The 17,341-nt window shown below is 38.1% G+C and overlaps 1 protein-coding gene across 3 annotated transcripts in view; it reads right to left on the reverse strand.

The window, feature by feature from the left end:
* Positions 1–17,062, reverse strand: part of myb (MYB proto-oncogene, transcription factor) — a 29,088-nt gene extending 12,026 nt beyond the window's left edge. For 2 of the 3 annotated variants that reach the window (XM_080193364.1, XM_080193363.1), the window contains exons 1-9: positions 16,962–17,062; positions 12,004–12,121; positions 11,760–11,831; positions 10,789–10,881; positions 8,306–8,526; positions 3,099–3,330; positions 2,564–2,644; positions 2,131–2,235; positions 527–781 (exon numbers count right to left, since the gene is read on the reverse strand). In XM_080193364.1, the coding sequence (XP_080049490.1) occupies positions 527–781; positions 2,131–2,235; positions 2,564–2,644; positions 3,099–3,330; positions 8,306–8,526; positions 10,789–10,881; positions 11,760–11,831; positions 12,004–12,121; positions 16,962–16,984 (1,200 nt within the window). In that variant the 5' untranslated portion in view covers positions 16,985–17,062. The remainder of the gene's footprint in view (positions 1–526; positions 782–2,130; positions 2,236–2,563; positions 2,645–3,098; positions 3,331–8,305; positions 8,527–10,788; positions 10,882–11,759; positions 11,832–12,003; positions 12,122–16,961) is intronic. The other variant, XM_080193365.1, reaches the window with a different exon arrangement.
* Positions 17,063–17,341: the final 279 nt, after the last annotated feature.

Raw genomic sequence — 17,341 nt, forward strand, 5'->3', positions numbered from 1 at the left:
AAGGCTTATGTACATTTCCCCCCCCCCAAATCAAACTTATTTTAAGGTTTAACAGTGCAACTCGATTCACGATACTGAAAAAGCAAACTAATAAGGTTGAACATGCAACTTTGACAGAGTTGCAAAATGAGCAATGTCTAATCAGCTGCCTATTCTACACCTCACCCAATTCTCCTTTCCAGTGAGGTATATAAGGAGCAGTCAGTCTAATAATGCCTGTTTTACAACCCCATTGATGTTGAAAACTGTAACGATGAACTTTTCATACACAGAAATTTTGCTTTTATGTCACTGTTACCTTGAATTTCACATCATGTACCATGTTAGTATTTAAAGGTTAACAAATAAAGTAATTAAGTGTAGCAATTAAATATTTTGATAATGCTATTTTTTTTAAACCTGTGACACTGACTAATCTATTATCCATAATTTCAAATCCCACACTTAAGATGCAATCCTATGTAAAAACATGAGCTATGCACGTCTGACTTTAACCAAAGACCCCAAAACTGATAAAGTCACTCACTGAATCTATGAGTTGAAGTGTTTCAGTGTATTCAGAATTTGGAACATTTCTCAATGGTGAGAGTATTCCATTAGAATGAATCATCCATTTTGCTGGTGATGCACTTTCTTCTGGCAAGCAACCATGATCCACATGAGGTGGATGTGCTGGCTGCCTATGTTCTCCCAGGCAAGTAATGGCCACGCTGCTGTTGTGAACGCCTGCATTATCAATGACTACCGTACCATTCCAACTAGAGTAGTCTGATGCCTGAGACTGCAGAAAAGGAAGAGAGAAAGTAAAGGAAGTTAGTAATTAGATTGCACAAGGTTGAATCAGATATTAGCAGAAGCATTTTAGTAGTTGCATCATTCTTGTAAGTTACTTTTGAAACATTATGTAAAGAGCTTTTTCTGCACTACAAAAAAATGGTGCCCTACTGTCTACTTCACATTTGCTAAACATATTCTTGACTTTTTTCTTCCCTCAACAAAAAATTTCAGGTATTACAATATAGTAACCAAGGTTTAAATATCTTCTTTAGCCAATAAAACAATTGGGCCATGGCTTCTGTCTAATTAAAGAACATTTTTGGGCAACATAATAGAGTTTACGTAGTTGTGTGTTCCATGTGGCTTTCATCCTGAGCTAGTTAATATTCTACTGCAGGCTATTTTAGAATGGTGAGTTAGAGTTGCTTTTGTAGCAGTGAATTACTGCAGCTAACCTTTTTAATGCTGCAGCTCACACCAACGCAACACAGGGGTGTGCAAATCAAAATTATCAGAAAATAGAGCAGAAATTAGAGACAAGCTTAATATGTAGTCAGATGATGGAAGAAATGGTAAACTTTTAAAATAAAACCAGGTTTACATAGTTTCTAAATGTAAACTATTAGTACAGTTACATAAATTCTCATGCAGGTTATTTTTCATGCAAACCCATGTACCACAATACCCTCTCAAAACCCCCTCCGAGTGTGCTGGACATTTATTGTCACTTGGGTTTGTCTGGCTTTTACCACATACAGTAAAACCAAAACCAGTACTGTTGCTTTTATAACTGAAATACTGTTCATACATTGTGGAATTGATTGAAAAGCCAGCACATGTTTTTGTCATGCATCACTATCTGCTGATAATTTAAACAAAATGGGTTAATATAACCAGCCAGGAAAATAATGCATAGTTTAAAAAGAACATTGAAGTAAACAGTCAAACATGCACCTTAAAAATTAATGTAGGCAAGCAATGAAATGCAATGCAAAAAAGAGCACAGCCTTAGAAAGCAAATGACAGATTTGGAAATAGGCTCTAGATTAGTTTTTTCAGCAAATTAAATTGTTTTGGGTGTGATACTATGAGAATACTTCAGTAAATCAGTGTTAAATGTATTTAATCAAATTGTAACTTTTAAGATTTTTGGAAATGTACTTATGTTGGAATTCAACATAAAATGCATCCACTATTACTCTAGTTATCTTGCAGAGATATCAATTTTAAAATTAATTTTTGGTTTCACAGATTTAAAATTAATATAGAGCCTTTAAAAGGTGGAAATGAAAGAGAGGAGCACTGGGGTGAAGCTGCTAGCCCTTTATCCAAGCCACACAGTGACATTCTTACTGGTAATGCCTGCTGCCCTCTCAGTTCATTTTCAGTCGACATTAGTAGCAACTCTAATTCCTTTATTCTTTTCTCTTTTTCAGGATCTTCATCATTATAGTGCCTCTGAAATTAAGAGTTGAGGGAAAAGAAAGAAAAGATCAAAGGATATGACTTTAAATATAATGTTATACTGATTAAGACTTTCGGACTTCAGCTACCACAGCTGAGGTCAAGGCAACCATGAAGGTCAAAACCAATTACTAAATGAACTTTTTCGTGGATAAATAATAATGACTTGCTGTTAATATAGAGAGGATACATTTCTTTCAAAACGACATTTTGTTCATATATTTTCTGAAGGATGAATTCATTGAATTTAAACTAACCTTGAAGAATAGTGGTCTCTGTAGCTCATATAAAAATGATCAGGAAGAAAACAAATTCAACCTACCTGAATAGCTGCAGTGCCTGGTTGGGGAATATTGGCCATGTTCATATGTAGAGCTACTGGGTAGGGCACCGAATTAGAAATCTGGGAAAAACAATAAAGCATGGTTAAAATCAATTCTGCTGGGATTAATCTTTTTATATTTACATGATTTGTAAATCATGTAAAAGAGTAATAAATATTTATATCTCCGAAACAGCTGCAACTTTCTATATTTTAAGAAAACTTATTTCAGATTCTAATGATAAATTCAACTATTTAGAATTATTTTGCACTCAAGTCCCTATTAAAGCTCATCTTGTAAGCAATTAAGGACATGTAACATTTATTTTTAATTTATGCATAAAAGTAACTTCAGTGAAAAGTAAAACTACTATTTAACTACAAAGCTGCCTTCCAGAAAAAAAAATTGGGCAGCTTTCATTCCACTAACCTTTCAAAATTAATGCATGGATATGCATACTACAGGATTAGTATACAAAAACCATCAAGTTACTAGAAGAGAATAAAAAGCAAAAAAAAAATTTTAACATCCTACCTCTTGTGGATCAGGAATGTGAAAATATGCATAGTCACCATTCACTTGGGGCTGGGTGGTTGGCAACTGGGCAGATGGAGGAGTATGGGCAAAACCCATAACGTGATTATTTTTTTGGAAGTTTGTGGTCACCGTTGGCTGGCTAATTTTAGAAGACTCTTGTAGATAGCCCTCTTGCTCTACTTTACGACGCATTGTGGAATTCCAATGATTCTTGATAGCGTTATCAGTCCTACACAGAGATAACATAAAAATGTGTACAAGTCAGTAATTTATGGACAAATAATCGTTTTAAGTTTATTTGTTAGTGTCATGAGTAGGCTTACATTAACACTGCAATAAAGTTACTGTGAAAATCCCCTAGCCGCCACACTCTGGCACCTGTTTGGGTACACAGAGGGAGAATTTAGCATGGCCTATGCACATAACCAGCATGCCTTCCGGACTGTGGGAGGAAGCTAAAGCACCCGGAAGAAACTCACACAGACATGGGGAGAACGTGCAGACTCCATACAGACCGAACGCAGGTCCCTGGCGTTGTGGGGTAAGCAGTGCTAACCTCTGTGCCACATGATTCTATTAAATCAAAAATCTAATCATACTGGGATTATTCTTGTAACAATAACCTACAGGCAGAACTGATATGGGCCCAGTTTCAAAAATCATAAAAGAGAGTTGTCTCTATGGAACTTTTCACAACCTCAAGATGTCCTAAAGCATTTTCCAGTCAATGAAAGTATCATCACTGCTGTAATATACTCAAGTTGAATCAAGAAAAATTATTTGAAATCTGTTGTATGTTTGTTCATCAAATATGGAAAAAACAGTGCAACTGAAGCCGAGACATTTGATGCAATAGGCAACTGAAAGATACACCACATCTTTTTCTACTTAATAGCACAGTGGTTAGCGCCGCTGCTTCACAGTTCCAGGGACCTGGATTCGATTCCCAGCTCAGGTCACTGTCTGCGTTGAGTTTGCATCTTCCCCTCATGTTTGCGTGGGTTTCCTCTGGGTACTCTGGTTTCCTCCCACAGTCCAAAGATGTGCGGGTTAGGTTGATTGGCAATCCTTAAAAAAAATTGTCCCTTAGAGTCCTGAGGTGTGTAGGTTAGAGGGAATAGTGGGTAAAATTTGTAGGAATATGGGGGTAGGGCCTGGGAGGGATTGTGTTTGGTGCAGACTTGATGGGCCGAAGGGCCTCTTTCTGCACTGTAGGGTTCTTCGCTTAATAGAAATAGTCACTAAAGTCTGCTGCTCCACATTGTAAATATCAATGACAATGTCTATATACCATGTACATTATATATGGTACGTTGTGAAACAATAAAGAACTACAAATCGCATAAGATGAGCAATTTGCAAGCATGAATTTCCTGTAAAGTCTTTTCCAAATTTCTCCCTATTTCCTGACCACAGTCAGCCAGATTAAGGCCAACAACCTGTCCAGCACAAGGCCACAGCCAGGGAATGGACAGAAGAACTGGAGGTTGCAGTAGGAAGAGAAAGGTCAGGGTAAGATTCAAAATACCAAGGGACATTGGAATGGTCAGGGTCAGATCAGAGGATTGTGAGGAGACTGAAGGTCATTGCTGGACATAAGAACATAAGAAATAGGAGCAGGAGTAGGCCATCTAGCCCTTCGAGCCTGCCCCGCCATTCAATAAGATCATGGCTGATCTGTTGTGGCTCAGTTCCACATTCCCGCCCTCTCCCCATAACCCTTAATCCCCTCTCTTATCAAAAACCCATCAACCCGCGTCTTAAAAATATTTAGTGAGGTAGCCTCCACCACTTCAATGGGCAGGGAATTCCAGAGATTCACCACCCTTTGAGTGAAGAAGTTTTTCCTCAACTCCGTTCTAAACCGCACCCCCCCCTTTATCTTGAGGCTGTGCCCCCTAGTCCTACTGTCCTTTCTGAGCGGGAAGAGTCTCTCCACCTCTATCCTATCCATCCCATTCATCATCTTATATGTCTCAATGAGATCTCCCCTCATTCTTCTAAACTCTAACGAGTACAAGCCTAGTTTATTCAGCCTCTCCTCATAGCTCAACCCCCTCAACTCCGGCATCAGCCTAGTAAACCTCCTCTGCACTCCCTCCAAGGCCAAAATATCCTTGTGTAAGTACGGCGCCCAAAACTGCACACAGTACTCCAGCTGCGGCCTCACCAATGCCCTATACAGCTGCAGCAAGACCTCCCTACTTTTATATTCAATCCCCCTCGCTATGAAGGCCAGCATCCCATTCGCCTTCCTGACCACCTGCTGCACCTGCAAACTGGGTTTTTGCGACTCATGCACAAGGACCCCCGAGGTCCCTCTGCACCGTCGCCTGCTGCAGTTTTTCGCCACATAAGTAATAATCCTTCCTACCATTATTCCTACCAAAGTGGACCACCTCGCACTTGCCAACATTAAATTCCATTTGCCAGTTCCTGGCCCATTCACCCAGCCTATCTAGATCCTTCTGTAGACTCTCCACACCCTCAGTGCATAGGAAGGAGGATCAAAATACATGGTCTGTAGATCATGTGTCACCAGTCGTTTAGCAAGAACAATTCCAACTTAAACAAAGTCAACATTTAAAGCACAAAGTTATGTACTGCAAAAAGATTATTTGTAATGGACAATTTTCAGAAATTGGCCAAATTCTGCCTCCCAACATTCTACAGGACCTTGAAAATCTGAGACCTTCAAAATCCGAGTGACTTTTCACTATGCTAGTTGAGAGACAGCTAACAAAGCTATTAGGCTATTTGATGTGTATGTGTACTGACCATTAAGCACCTGTTGACAAAACTACAGAACTGTAAATAATAGCTACAGGCTAACAAGCTTTGTGGAACCATTGTGAATGTGGCCTCAATGTATGGAAATGCTAATCTCAGAGAACCTTTGGTTTAGAGCAAAAGCTACCTCAGATAAGCAGACTCTTCTCCATCACAACGCCTTTGTTTGTTACTGGTCTATTCATGATCCCGGTATGAGACCATTATAATATGTAAGGAGACACAGGTTTGGCGAGGGGTCTGTGGCAATCTTTGTCACAGATATGATTTTTTTGGTAGTTCAAAGAAACATATGTTTACCAGTAAGGATAATTTACTAGCAGATAGCAGTAACAGTAGAAACAGGACAGTAAAAACAGCAGCACTGCAATGGTAGTACTGCACAGTAAAAGGCTTCTCAGAAACTAAGTTTAACGTGGGGATTGGATCTAACCTAAAAGAACAGCTGGAACCAAAGCAACAACTTTTCAGAAGCAGCAATTCAAAGGTTCTGAGCATAAGTGAAGCTCAGAAGTTAGAGAAACTAGATATGATAATGATTTCACTTACAAGGGGGACAGGGTACTGACGGTTTTCAGTTTAGAAATGTTACAATAAACTATTAAAGCGAATTATGAGCATTGACCAGTTTCTCCACCTCGGATGAGTTCAGAATGAATGAAGGGTTCACCTACCTACACATTGTTGGGGGTTTGGAAGTTAGCCAGTTGCTCACAGTAGTAATTCACAGTTAAGCTTTGGGGACGAAGGGAAAACAATTCTTCTCTTAACTCACATGCAGCGTTAAAAAAGCACATATCTGCTAGATACTATAGTATTTCTCACCTCCCTTTAGCCGCTGAGTTTCCGCAAGGCATAGGAAATTTGGTCAATCAGGGCTAAATGTTAAATATTGAAAAAATGTGAAGTCTTATTAAAATATTCAAAGAGTAATTTGTCTCCTAGAGCAGAATGCCACATCTCAATTGTGATTTGATTAAAAGCAAAAGTAGATGGGTCAGCTTTGAGATTTATAGTAGAGGGAAGGCACTCTTCCACTTCAGATGGACTGTCCGATGGTGTTGAATAGAACATATCTGTTGTGGCAACACAGGCTGACTCATGAGTGACAGTCCCTCCCACAGCTGGCATTAATGAATAGCATTGATCCAAGGCTAACTGATGCTTCTTCCTTCTTTTGGGCTCTCTTTTCTGCCATCTGGATGTTTCTTTTATCTTCTGCTTATCCTACACCCTGTCTGACAGCTTGTCTCCAGGCACTTCAGTCAGCAGCAAGGGACATCCCATGCAGCCATTTCCATGTGTCATCCACATATCAACTCAAACGTCTTACTTTCAGACATCCTTGTCTCGTAAATGTGGGCAATTTGTTGGTCTTATACCGATCACAAGCTCATCATTGAGCATGTCTTTGGGAATACAAGTCATCCATTTGGCACCTACATGATCCAGCTCTAAGTGATCTGTCAATGATTCAAGAGGATCAACATACTGGGGATCCCTGCACACTTTCATTTTTGACATTCTGAGATGAATACCAATTTAGCATCTACCATCCCAAAGCCTCCCCATTTTTCAGAGATCAAAGCCAGTCAATGAGTGCATCCAAAGGGACCCTAAAGTACCTCTGTTGCAGCATCTAATTGGTTCTGACATGATTTTCTGTCTCCACTACTCATCTTTTTCATAGCTCAAATAGGGTTTAGCCTCACAGATCATCTCAATGCAGACTTCAGTATTCATCTGTCAGTTTCGTGCTCCAGTGAGCATAATGGGTAAAATTTTCAAGGTATGGTCTGACCAGAGTACTCCACAATTAGACCATGGCACCCTCTGACCTGTATTTATTCTTCTGTTTTGATTATAATATTTCATTAATTTTGTTGAGGGCCATTTTGCATTGATTAGACATATCAAACATTGGTTTAATTAAGATTTCCAGGCCTTTTAACTTCTTCTTTAGCTATGTCATTGTACTTGCATCGTCAAATTTCTTTCTACATGCATTACTTCATGCACAGTTCCTTTTAATTTTATTTGCCATTGTCCTGTCTACTTAAATATTTAAATAAGTCAATGTAATCTCTGAGTTTCCTCTTTATTTTAATGTGCCTTAATTTAGTGTCATCTGCAAATTTGCATAGTTTCTTATATCCCAGTTCCAATTATCCCTTTGGCCCCCATTCATTAAGCTTCCCACACACATTCTGACAATTCCTCCAATAATTACATGTTGTTGTTACCAACTCAATTTATCTCGCTAGAGGTTGCAAAGTGTTCCAAAGATCCTCATTATTATACAGTATGGTAATATGGATGCTATCATTCTATAATTTATTACAGGGTAACTTTTTTTATGATCCACTAGAATTCAGGCTCTTATTTTCTGCAGGTTAGGCTTCAACATTGCTTACCTTCCAGGAAGTAGCTTTGCTATTTCTGCCCATCTATTTCCAAGTCTTTTATGCGCTTGATATATAATTCGATCTTCCTCTTCAGTCCAGGAAGTTTTTTTCACTTCAGGATTCAGATGATTGTGCCACCGCTCCCGGCATTGTTTTCCTATTCTGCCTTTTAAGTGCTTTGCAATAACAGACCAGCGTTTTGGGCCATATTTCTGAACAAGTTCTATTACCTATAACAAAATTTTTGTTTTAGAAATGCCCTATGCAAGTTATGCAGATTTAACATTATTCTGAATTATAAAATTTATCTTAAAATAGTTTAGTAAATTATGAATTCTTAAGTAAACAAAACAATATTCATTCTTTAATAATTTCTTACTTGTCTAAAATTTATAAGGTATGTAATATATTTTATATTTGAATGAAGCACAGACAGAGGAGTAAGAACTACTAGATAATAGCACCCACAACATTAAAGAAATGTATTCCTGAGTATGAAAAAACTCTAATGTACACTGTTATAATGTTCTTTCAATTGTCCTCCTTGCAACAATTCTGAATTGCAACTAATGACATTAAAAACTTAGGAATTGTGAAGAGGTCATTCAAGACCTCAAACGTTCTTGAAAAAAAAATCATTAAACAGTTATGGCATTCCAAGCTGATTAAAATTGTTTATTATGTCATATATTATTCGCAGCATGATATCTAAGCAACTTTAAGAATACAAGAAATCGGAGCAGAAACAGGCCACAAGCCTCTCAGTAAAATCATGGCTGATCTTCAGTCATAATTCCATTTTCCCATTCAATCGTCATATCCCACATTTCTCTTTGCATCCAAAAATCTCAGCCTTGAACGTACTCAATGACTGAGCAAACATAGCCCTCTGAAGTAGAAAATTCCAATGATTCCTAACCCTCAGTAATGAAGGCCGCGTTTCTTCCATTATAGCCCGCAGCTTTTCTGGCAGGTTGTGGTGAGAGACACGTGCCTGCAGCCTTGAACAGAGATTTGTGCTTGTGCCAGGAACGCATGCGCATCTCCCAGAGCTGGCGAACAGTCGCCGGCCAGACCACGCTGGAAACCGACGGGAAGGTAGGTAAGTCATTTAAATCTTTTCTGCATGTATTTTAAATATGTATATTTGTTAATTTGATTGAATCTCCCATCAATCGAGCTGGCCAGCAAATGGGAGGTTGACAGTTTGGGGCCACTGCACATGTGCAGAGCTCCAGAACTGTCAAACTCTGGCGTGATTTGGCCCCGCCTTATTGGGTTTTTGATGATATTCACAACTGGGACCTCTTCAGTGCACAGAGTGTGGAGATTCAAGTGAGAAGCTAAACTGTCAGAAGTCTGGATTTAGAATAGTTATCCAGCCAATTCAGCACCTTTGGGAGAATCGCCCCTGAAATTTCTCCTTATCTTGGTCCTAAATGACTCACCCCCTTATTCTAAGACTATGCACCATAGTTCTAGAATCTTCAGCTGGGGAAAGGGCCTATCAACAGCTACCAGCAGCATCAAACTTTCTCAGAATTATGTTGTAATGAGATCATCGCTCATTCCTCTAAACTCCATAGGGCCATTTTACTTAATCATTCCTGACAGAACAACCTTCTCAGCCCAGGAATCAATCTAGCGAAACTTTGTTTTCCTTCAAAAGCAAGTATATCCTTTCTTAAGTAAAGTGCCAAAACTGGAAACAGCACTTTAGGTGTGATCTCACAGAAACTCCATAATATTTCTTACTTTTATACTCTAACCACATGCAGTAAAGGACAACATACCATTAAATAAATTGCATATTTTACCTTTTGGGCAGAAAGGTACTTTTCTAGTTCCTTTTCCTTTCACAAACCATTTCCAAGTTATTTTTCTCCTTTTTTGGGAGAAGTGATGGCGTAGTGGTAATGTCACCAGACTAATAATCCAGAAACCCAGACTATTTGGGGAACAGGTTTGAATCCACCATGGCAGATGGTTAAACTTGATAAATCAATAAAAAAAATCTAGAATTAAAGGTCCAATGATGTCCATGAAACCAATGTCAATTGTCGTAAAAACCCATATAATGTCCTTTAGGGAAAGAAAGCTGTCATATTTACCTGGTCTGGCCTACATGTGACTCCAGACCCACAGCAATTTGGTTGACTCTCAAATGCCCAGTTCAAGGGCAATTAGGAAGGGGCAATAAATGCTGGCCCAGCCAGTGATGCCCACATTCCCTGAACAAATAAAAAAAGCTGTATTACATCCAGATTACAATCAAGTTACCTACCATTAAGGTATGCACTTCTGGGAGGTATGCAATCCAGGACATGATAATCCTTACTCCCGTTTCCCCTCCTTCCTCTATAAACATGGCCCTCCAATATTTGACATTTCCCTTGGGTGAGTGGTGAGTTTCTGGTCTGTCAGGTTGAGTCAAAAGCCAGGCGAAAAAATAACACACTTCTACTACTCAACTGTTTAATAAATGACCATACCCTTTGATCCTCTTCCTTTGTCCAAGGGCCTTTAATAAGTTCAGGATTTAGAACCTTTTGCCATCGGTGTTGGCACTGCACATCGGTCCGATTCTAGATTTGTAAAGGAATACAGGAACTAATTCTAATGTTTTAAAGCATTTTCAAGAAAATGTACAACACTTTGTGGCTTTAATTCAATGCAATACTCAGCAGACAAGTTTCATTTCTGCATTTCACTTTTCAAGCATCTGTGTAAGATAAGGGAAATAACTTGTCAAATACAACAACTGCATATATCAATAGCCATTTAACATAACAATTTGTCATGGTGAGGAAATTATTCTATTTAAAAATTTAAACTAAAATATTTTTTGTCTTTCGGTATGGCATGCTTTTCAGTTCTTAACATCAAATTACATATAATATTAATGGAACAGCTGTGGCAAGTCAGGTGTCAGATAGTTTACCAGGTGCTTGACAGTAAGACTGTTCAATTCTGATTACTGAAAGTGAAATTAAATGATCCATAAATTATCCAGAAATTAAACAACCCTTTTAAGGGTCATTCAATACACGTGCTCATGTGTCCCATGGAATATGACATATCTTATTGTTCTGACCCAAAAGTTTTACATCTCTGCATAATATTTGTATTTTTAAACTCATTCAACTCTCTGGAAGAGCATTGCAATTAGAAAACTTATTCAACCAGGTACTGTAAAGTAAATCCTTTGTCAAACCTCATTTCAAACTTGGTCATTGAGTCATGGTGAGGTGATGATAAGCAATTGGATTTATCTTTAAAATATTACTATTATCTTTAAAATAATAATATTATTATTCATATAGGCTTAACATTTATACATGCTGTTATACTATTTTCAAACAAGAACAACAATGAATTTTCAGAAAATCGGTACATATATTTTTACTTAAAGTAAGAATAACATTTTGAAGTATATGTAAAGACCACAGAAGATAGCACTTACTGGAAGGAAATTGGCAATCACTTTCCAGTCTTCTGTTCCATGTTGTTCAACTAATTTCTTCAGCTTTTCATCCTTTAAAAAAAACAAGTGTTATTTTGTTTTTATTGGATCTGGACATACACAATTATGCAAATCAAAGTAACCTGGTATAACTTGAATATGACAAACCATTTTTAGTTTAATTTGATTACACTTTCAGCTGAGAGGTGTTTAAAAAGAGCATGTTCAATTAATCTTGACATACCTCTTCACGTGTCCACCTGGTTTTGCTTAATTGCCGTTTACAAGACTTTGGTTGTGGACCATCATAATCATGATCAAACATTTCAATCTCTTCTTCTTCCTCATCACTACTGTATAAACTACAAACAAAATAATTTTAAAAATTCGGCAGCAATAATTTTTTTCATATTCTTTTCAAAGAAAATTGCACGGTTGAACAAAGAGGAAAACAATTACTGTATTTTCAAATTCAAAATCTGGAAATATCAGATATTTAGGTTCAGTAGAGCATTCACAAGTATATTCCAAATAACCTTTTCAGTACTGCCTGGAAAAGCATGAGTTACTACAATTAAATCGTTAATAGTACAATCCAATTACTTCACAGTTAAATGCATCCTTATTTTAATTGTTTACTTCTATTTTGATAGCCAGATCACTTAAAACATACTCTCAAATAGCAAAATAATCCTATTAATGAGAGAATGGCTCAGAATTAACACATGTGAGACACTTAATGGATCAGTAAAAACATTAAGTTAGCAGTATATTTCCATTCACAAGAAGCTTCATTAGCATATTTTACAATCATACCTAATAAGTTGACCATATAATTCTAGAATACAAGTGGTTTTATTACAGATTAATAGGTTTTTGTCCGCTCAAAATTTCAGTGCTAAAGAAATAAGATTTGTGACTTTTTTTAATTCCTGCATTAGGCAAATTAATTTATTATACTAATAGTCTATATGTACTTGCAATAAAAAACTTAGTATGTACCCTTCATATAATGCACAGCTGAGCCATACAGGCACAGTCAGAACTCTGATCTCCAATGAGTTAGCTGACCTTGGCTGAGGTAGTGAAAGAACCATAAATTGACCTCAGAACCCATAGTTACGTAGAGAGAAGAATATCTAACTTGGGTGAAGTTCCTATTCTTGACTTTTAATAACTTACATAGGTGTGTGTATGTATGGATGTCACATGAGATCATAATTTGGATTCAGCAGTGATGTCCTCTATTATCAAATAGTCTGTAAAAGCTTGTATAAAAAAATAGCTATTTGGGGAAAATAAGAGGACAACTTTTTTAGTAAAAGCAACTTCATCCTATTCTACTTGATAGGATACCAGGAAGTTTCCACTCGTGGGAACTAGAGAATGTAGTTTAAGAATAAGACACCTCCCTTTTTAGATTGAAATGAAGAGATTTTTTCTGAGGGTCAAATGCATGTGGAATTTTCTTCCCCAGAAAGCACTGGGGCTAGGTCATTGAAATTATTCAGGCAGATTTAGACAGATTGTTAATAGACATGATCTAAGGCTCATGGGGGATAGATAGAAAACTGCAGTTGAGACCACAATTAGATCAGGCATAATCTTATTGAATGGCGGAGGAGACTTGAAGGTCTAAATGACATATTCCTGCTCCTATGTTTCTATGAGTTCAATGCTGCCATTATGAAAAGGCAAGATTAGTTCAGGGTTTCCCTCAAAAACGGATATAACAGAGTTATCACTCAATGTCACATTTGTGTACTCTCAGCTCCAAGCTTTAGACCAGCAATAGATGAGAGCACTACATAAATTTAATACCATTGGAAAACTAAAGAAAAAGGGGAAATTAGCTCAAAATTTCTGAAAATAAGTTAACTAAAACCTTTAAATATATTAAACTAGAAAGAGTGCAGAAAAGATTTACTAGGATGCTACCTGGACTTGATGGATTGAGTTATAAAGAGGCTGAATAAATTGGGACTTTTTGCTCTGGAGCGCAAGAAGCTGAGGGGTGCCCTTATAGAGGTCTATAAAATAATAATAGAGGCACAGATAAGGTAGATAGGCAAAATCTTTTCCCAAAGGTAGGGGAGTCTAACACTAGAGGGCATAGGTTTCAGGTAAGAGGGGAGAGATACAGAAGTGTCCAGAAGGGCAATTTTTTCACACAGAGGGTGGTAAGTGTCTGGAACAAGCTGCCAAAGGTAGTAGTAGAGGGGGGTACAATTATATCTTTTAAAAAACATAGTTACATGAGTACAATGGGTATAGAGGGATATGGGCCAAATGCGGGCAACTGGGATTAACTTAGGGGTTTCAAAAAAAAGGGCAGCATGGACCAGTTGAGGGCTTGTTTCCATGCTGTAAACCTCTATGACTCTATATTTTGTTTCAATACTTTGTCAAAAGTTAACTAGTCTAAGCACAATACAACTGGATATTTGAAGAGTCCAGCATCAATAACCTTATCTGATTAAGAATGAATTATTATTAACAAAGCAGGATTTTAGTCCTTGTCATTCCAATCTCATCAAAAAAATACATTGTGCTCTAGAAACAGTACCCCAAAGGTGCAGTTACAATTACTTTTCTTAAGCTCTACTTTCTAGACTTGGTCTAAACTTCATAATCACTAACTCAACACCAAGTGGTATGGGGCGATGGCACAGTTGTAAACGCTGTTGCCTTACAATGCCAGGGACCCGAGTTCGATTCCTGGCTTGGGTCACTATGCATATTCCCTCTGTGTCTGTGTGTGGGTTTCCTCTGGGTGCTCCGGTTTCCTCCCATAGTCCAAAGATGTGCAGGTCAAGTGGATTGGCCATGCTAAATTGCCCCTTAGTGTCAGGGGTACTAGCTAGGGTAAATGCATGGGGTTATGGGGATAGGGCCTGGGTGGCATTGTGGTTGGTGAAGACTCGATGGGCTGAATGGCTTCCTTCTGCAATGTAGGATTCTCTAAGTTCAGCCTGCAGGAGGCACTGTTCCAACAGGCATATGATTCAAAATGTTCTTCATTTTTTCTCACCTAACACATCACCCCATCTAGTGGTATGGACAAGAACCAACAGAACTGCCCCACTTGAACATTGGTCTGGATACCAGGTCAGGAATGTCAACTCATTATTTTGGAGATTGTGAATCAACTTGTAACATCAAGGGCCACGCCCTTGTCACTGATTTTCCTTAATGCCTGAGAGAGATGTTTATACGTAATGTTTAAGTTCAGAACACACCTTATTGCTTGCATAGGTGCTTTCTTTGCTCTAGAAAGTTATGTGGACAATTTAAACTTAGCATGGGTCCACAGCAAAAAACACAGCAAAGATGACAGGAACTGAAATATGCAATTAACTACTCTCTCACCTGGGTTCAAATTCACCCTAAATTAATGGAAGGTATTTCTCTTCCTATTGGCTGTGTTAGGGTACTCACAATCCACATCTTAGCCAATATGTATTTAGAGCAATAGTCTATAATTCAGCAATAATTGACAGTTTCACTCAGCGAGGAAAGCAGAGGAATTCACATTGTTGCAGTAAGGACGCACTCCTGAAGTCCAGTTAGTATATTGCTGACTTAAGAGTGCTTGAGGTGACAATATTCATTTGGACACAATAAAACAATTCCTAAATTTAAATAAATACACTAATTTTCTTAGTATCTGTCTACAAGGCTCAATGTCATAGGCAAATGAAATTTAAATATTTAAAATTCAAGTGTGTCTATAGCTTAAATATAACTGAAAATGATTTGATTCAACATTGCTTGTAGAAAAAAAATCAAACCAACCTGTTACTGAAAATAGAATGAAAGGCAAACTTTTTACAAATCAAATATGTATTGCTGAGTTCACAGCATCGTGGTTATAATGTCCCTACATCCAGATTATAGACAGTTTTGTTAGTGACCCATAGACGCGAGGAAATTAAACCACCAACTCAGCAGTTAATGGGTTAAAGTATGACAACTGGACCTCTTGACTAGTCAAATTCGCAATCTGTAGATGCTTGTTACACTAAATTCAAAAGAACCACAAATTTCCGTAATACTATAACTCTGTGTATTTTTGGTAGTCCTGAAATTTTGAAAGAATCCTATTGGAAACTAGTTTCTTTTAAGAGTAGATCGGCCATATGGAACTTCCATACGTTCAGCATACAAAGGACCTTGCGTGGCTTCTGGTAGTGCACCACACACTTGCTAGTGTCACTGTTCCCTATTTCATTCACATTTTAATTTCGATAATGCATCTGATATATTCAGTTTTCTGTGACCACAAATGTTGATTAAATAGGAGAAAAAGCTCTTAGCAATTTCAGCCACTGCTACGTATAACTTTGACAACTTAGGTAGCAGCCTTCGCCGAGATCATATCATGACACATCCAGGAACCACCTTATTATGTTGAAAAATTAGGGTCAGGATCTTGTGTTCGGCAGTTTCACACAACTTGCAACAAGTTAAAATCCACGTGTCATTCCACAGCCCATGTACTAGCAATATATGTGATCTACTTCATTGCTCAATACTGGATACACTTATTTTCTTTTCATGCATGAAAGCATTCGGCTACGTCAATAACTTGTCTCATACTCGTGCGGAGTTCAGTGGGTGCTGAACATAGCAACTGAGAACCTACATAACATATAAACACGAACAGTCAAGTATTTCCTATATGAACAACGTGCGAAAAGACCAAAAATATTAATGTTGCAGCTCCACTTAGGTGAATATTTTGGAGACATATCATGTAAAGTGTGTCTCTTCAGCCCGTACAGAGGATTCTTACTAGATACTGCAATGCCCTTCTCAATTTAAGACTGATTGTTGTTGCCACTCAGAACTTGCGTATATGAATGAAAGTTCTGCATTTTAAATCTGCTTTCTACAGCATGCCCACATAATTTAGGACACTAAATTCAATGACCGATATATATATAATCTCCATTGTAACCAGCTTTTCAATTACGATTGGAAAGTGTATTGCAGAAACTCCGCGTAGTAGACATAAAAGGACGCGAATCCATTCATAATTTAGCTATGTGAAGTACGAGCAGGAGCGAACTTCTGGCTCGCTACTCAGCAAGTCTTCTCTAACCAGTATAAAGCTAACAAAATTTCAAGTGAAAGTTCTTCCTCTTTCTGCAATAATCACTTTTGTTCATTTAGGCAGCAGCCAAAACATAGAATTGTTACCTATTCCGTGGCCGCCGAGCCATGAGTCTCTCTCAGAGTGCGGAAGAAGTGTCGCTGCAAGTGATCACCCAAACTCACACGAGGAGGAAGCAAATTGAGATTAAAGTGTACGCTCTGTAAACACAGATTCCTACAAACAAAGCCCTTGGACCCTCCCCTCCCGCCAAATCTCGCGCCCAAAGCAGAGTCAAAGTAGTACGCAGGCGCGCTGCGTACTACTTGGCGGTCCTCGGTGAAACCCGCCTTTTTCCTGCAATCCCCGCTCTGTCCGGTACCACAGCTACCCCCCCCCCGCCCCCACAACGAGTTTTAGAAAGTAAACAAGTAAAGATAATGTGCTTTTGTCCTTCATCTGTCAGCTCTTTCGCAGCATCCAGTCG

Source organism: Carcharhinus amblyrhynchos, chromosome 7 (assembly GCF_965287045.1).
Source record: "Carcharhinus amblyrhynchos chromosome 7, sCarAmb.v2.hapA, whole genome shotgun sequence".
In the NCBI taxonomy this organism is placed as follows: Eukaryota; Metazoa; Chordata; class Chondrichthyes; order Carcharhiniformes; family Carcharhinidae; genus Carcharhinus; species Carcharhinus amblyrhynchos.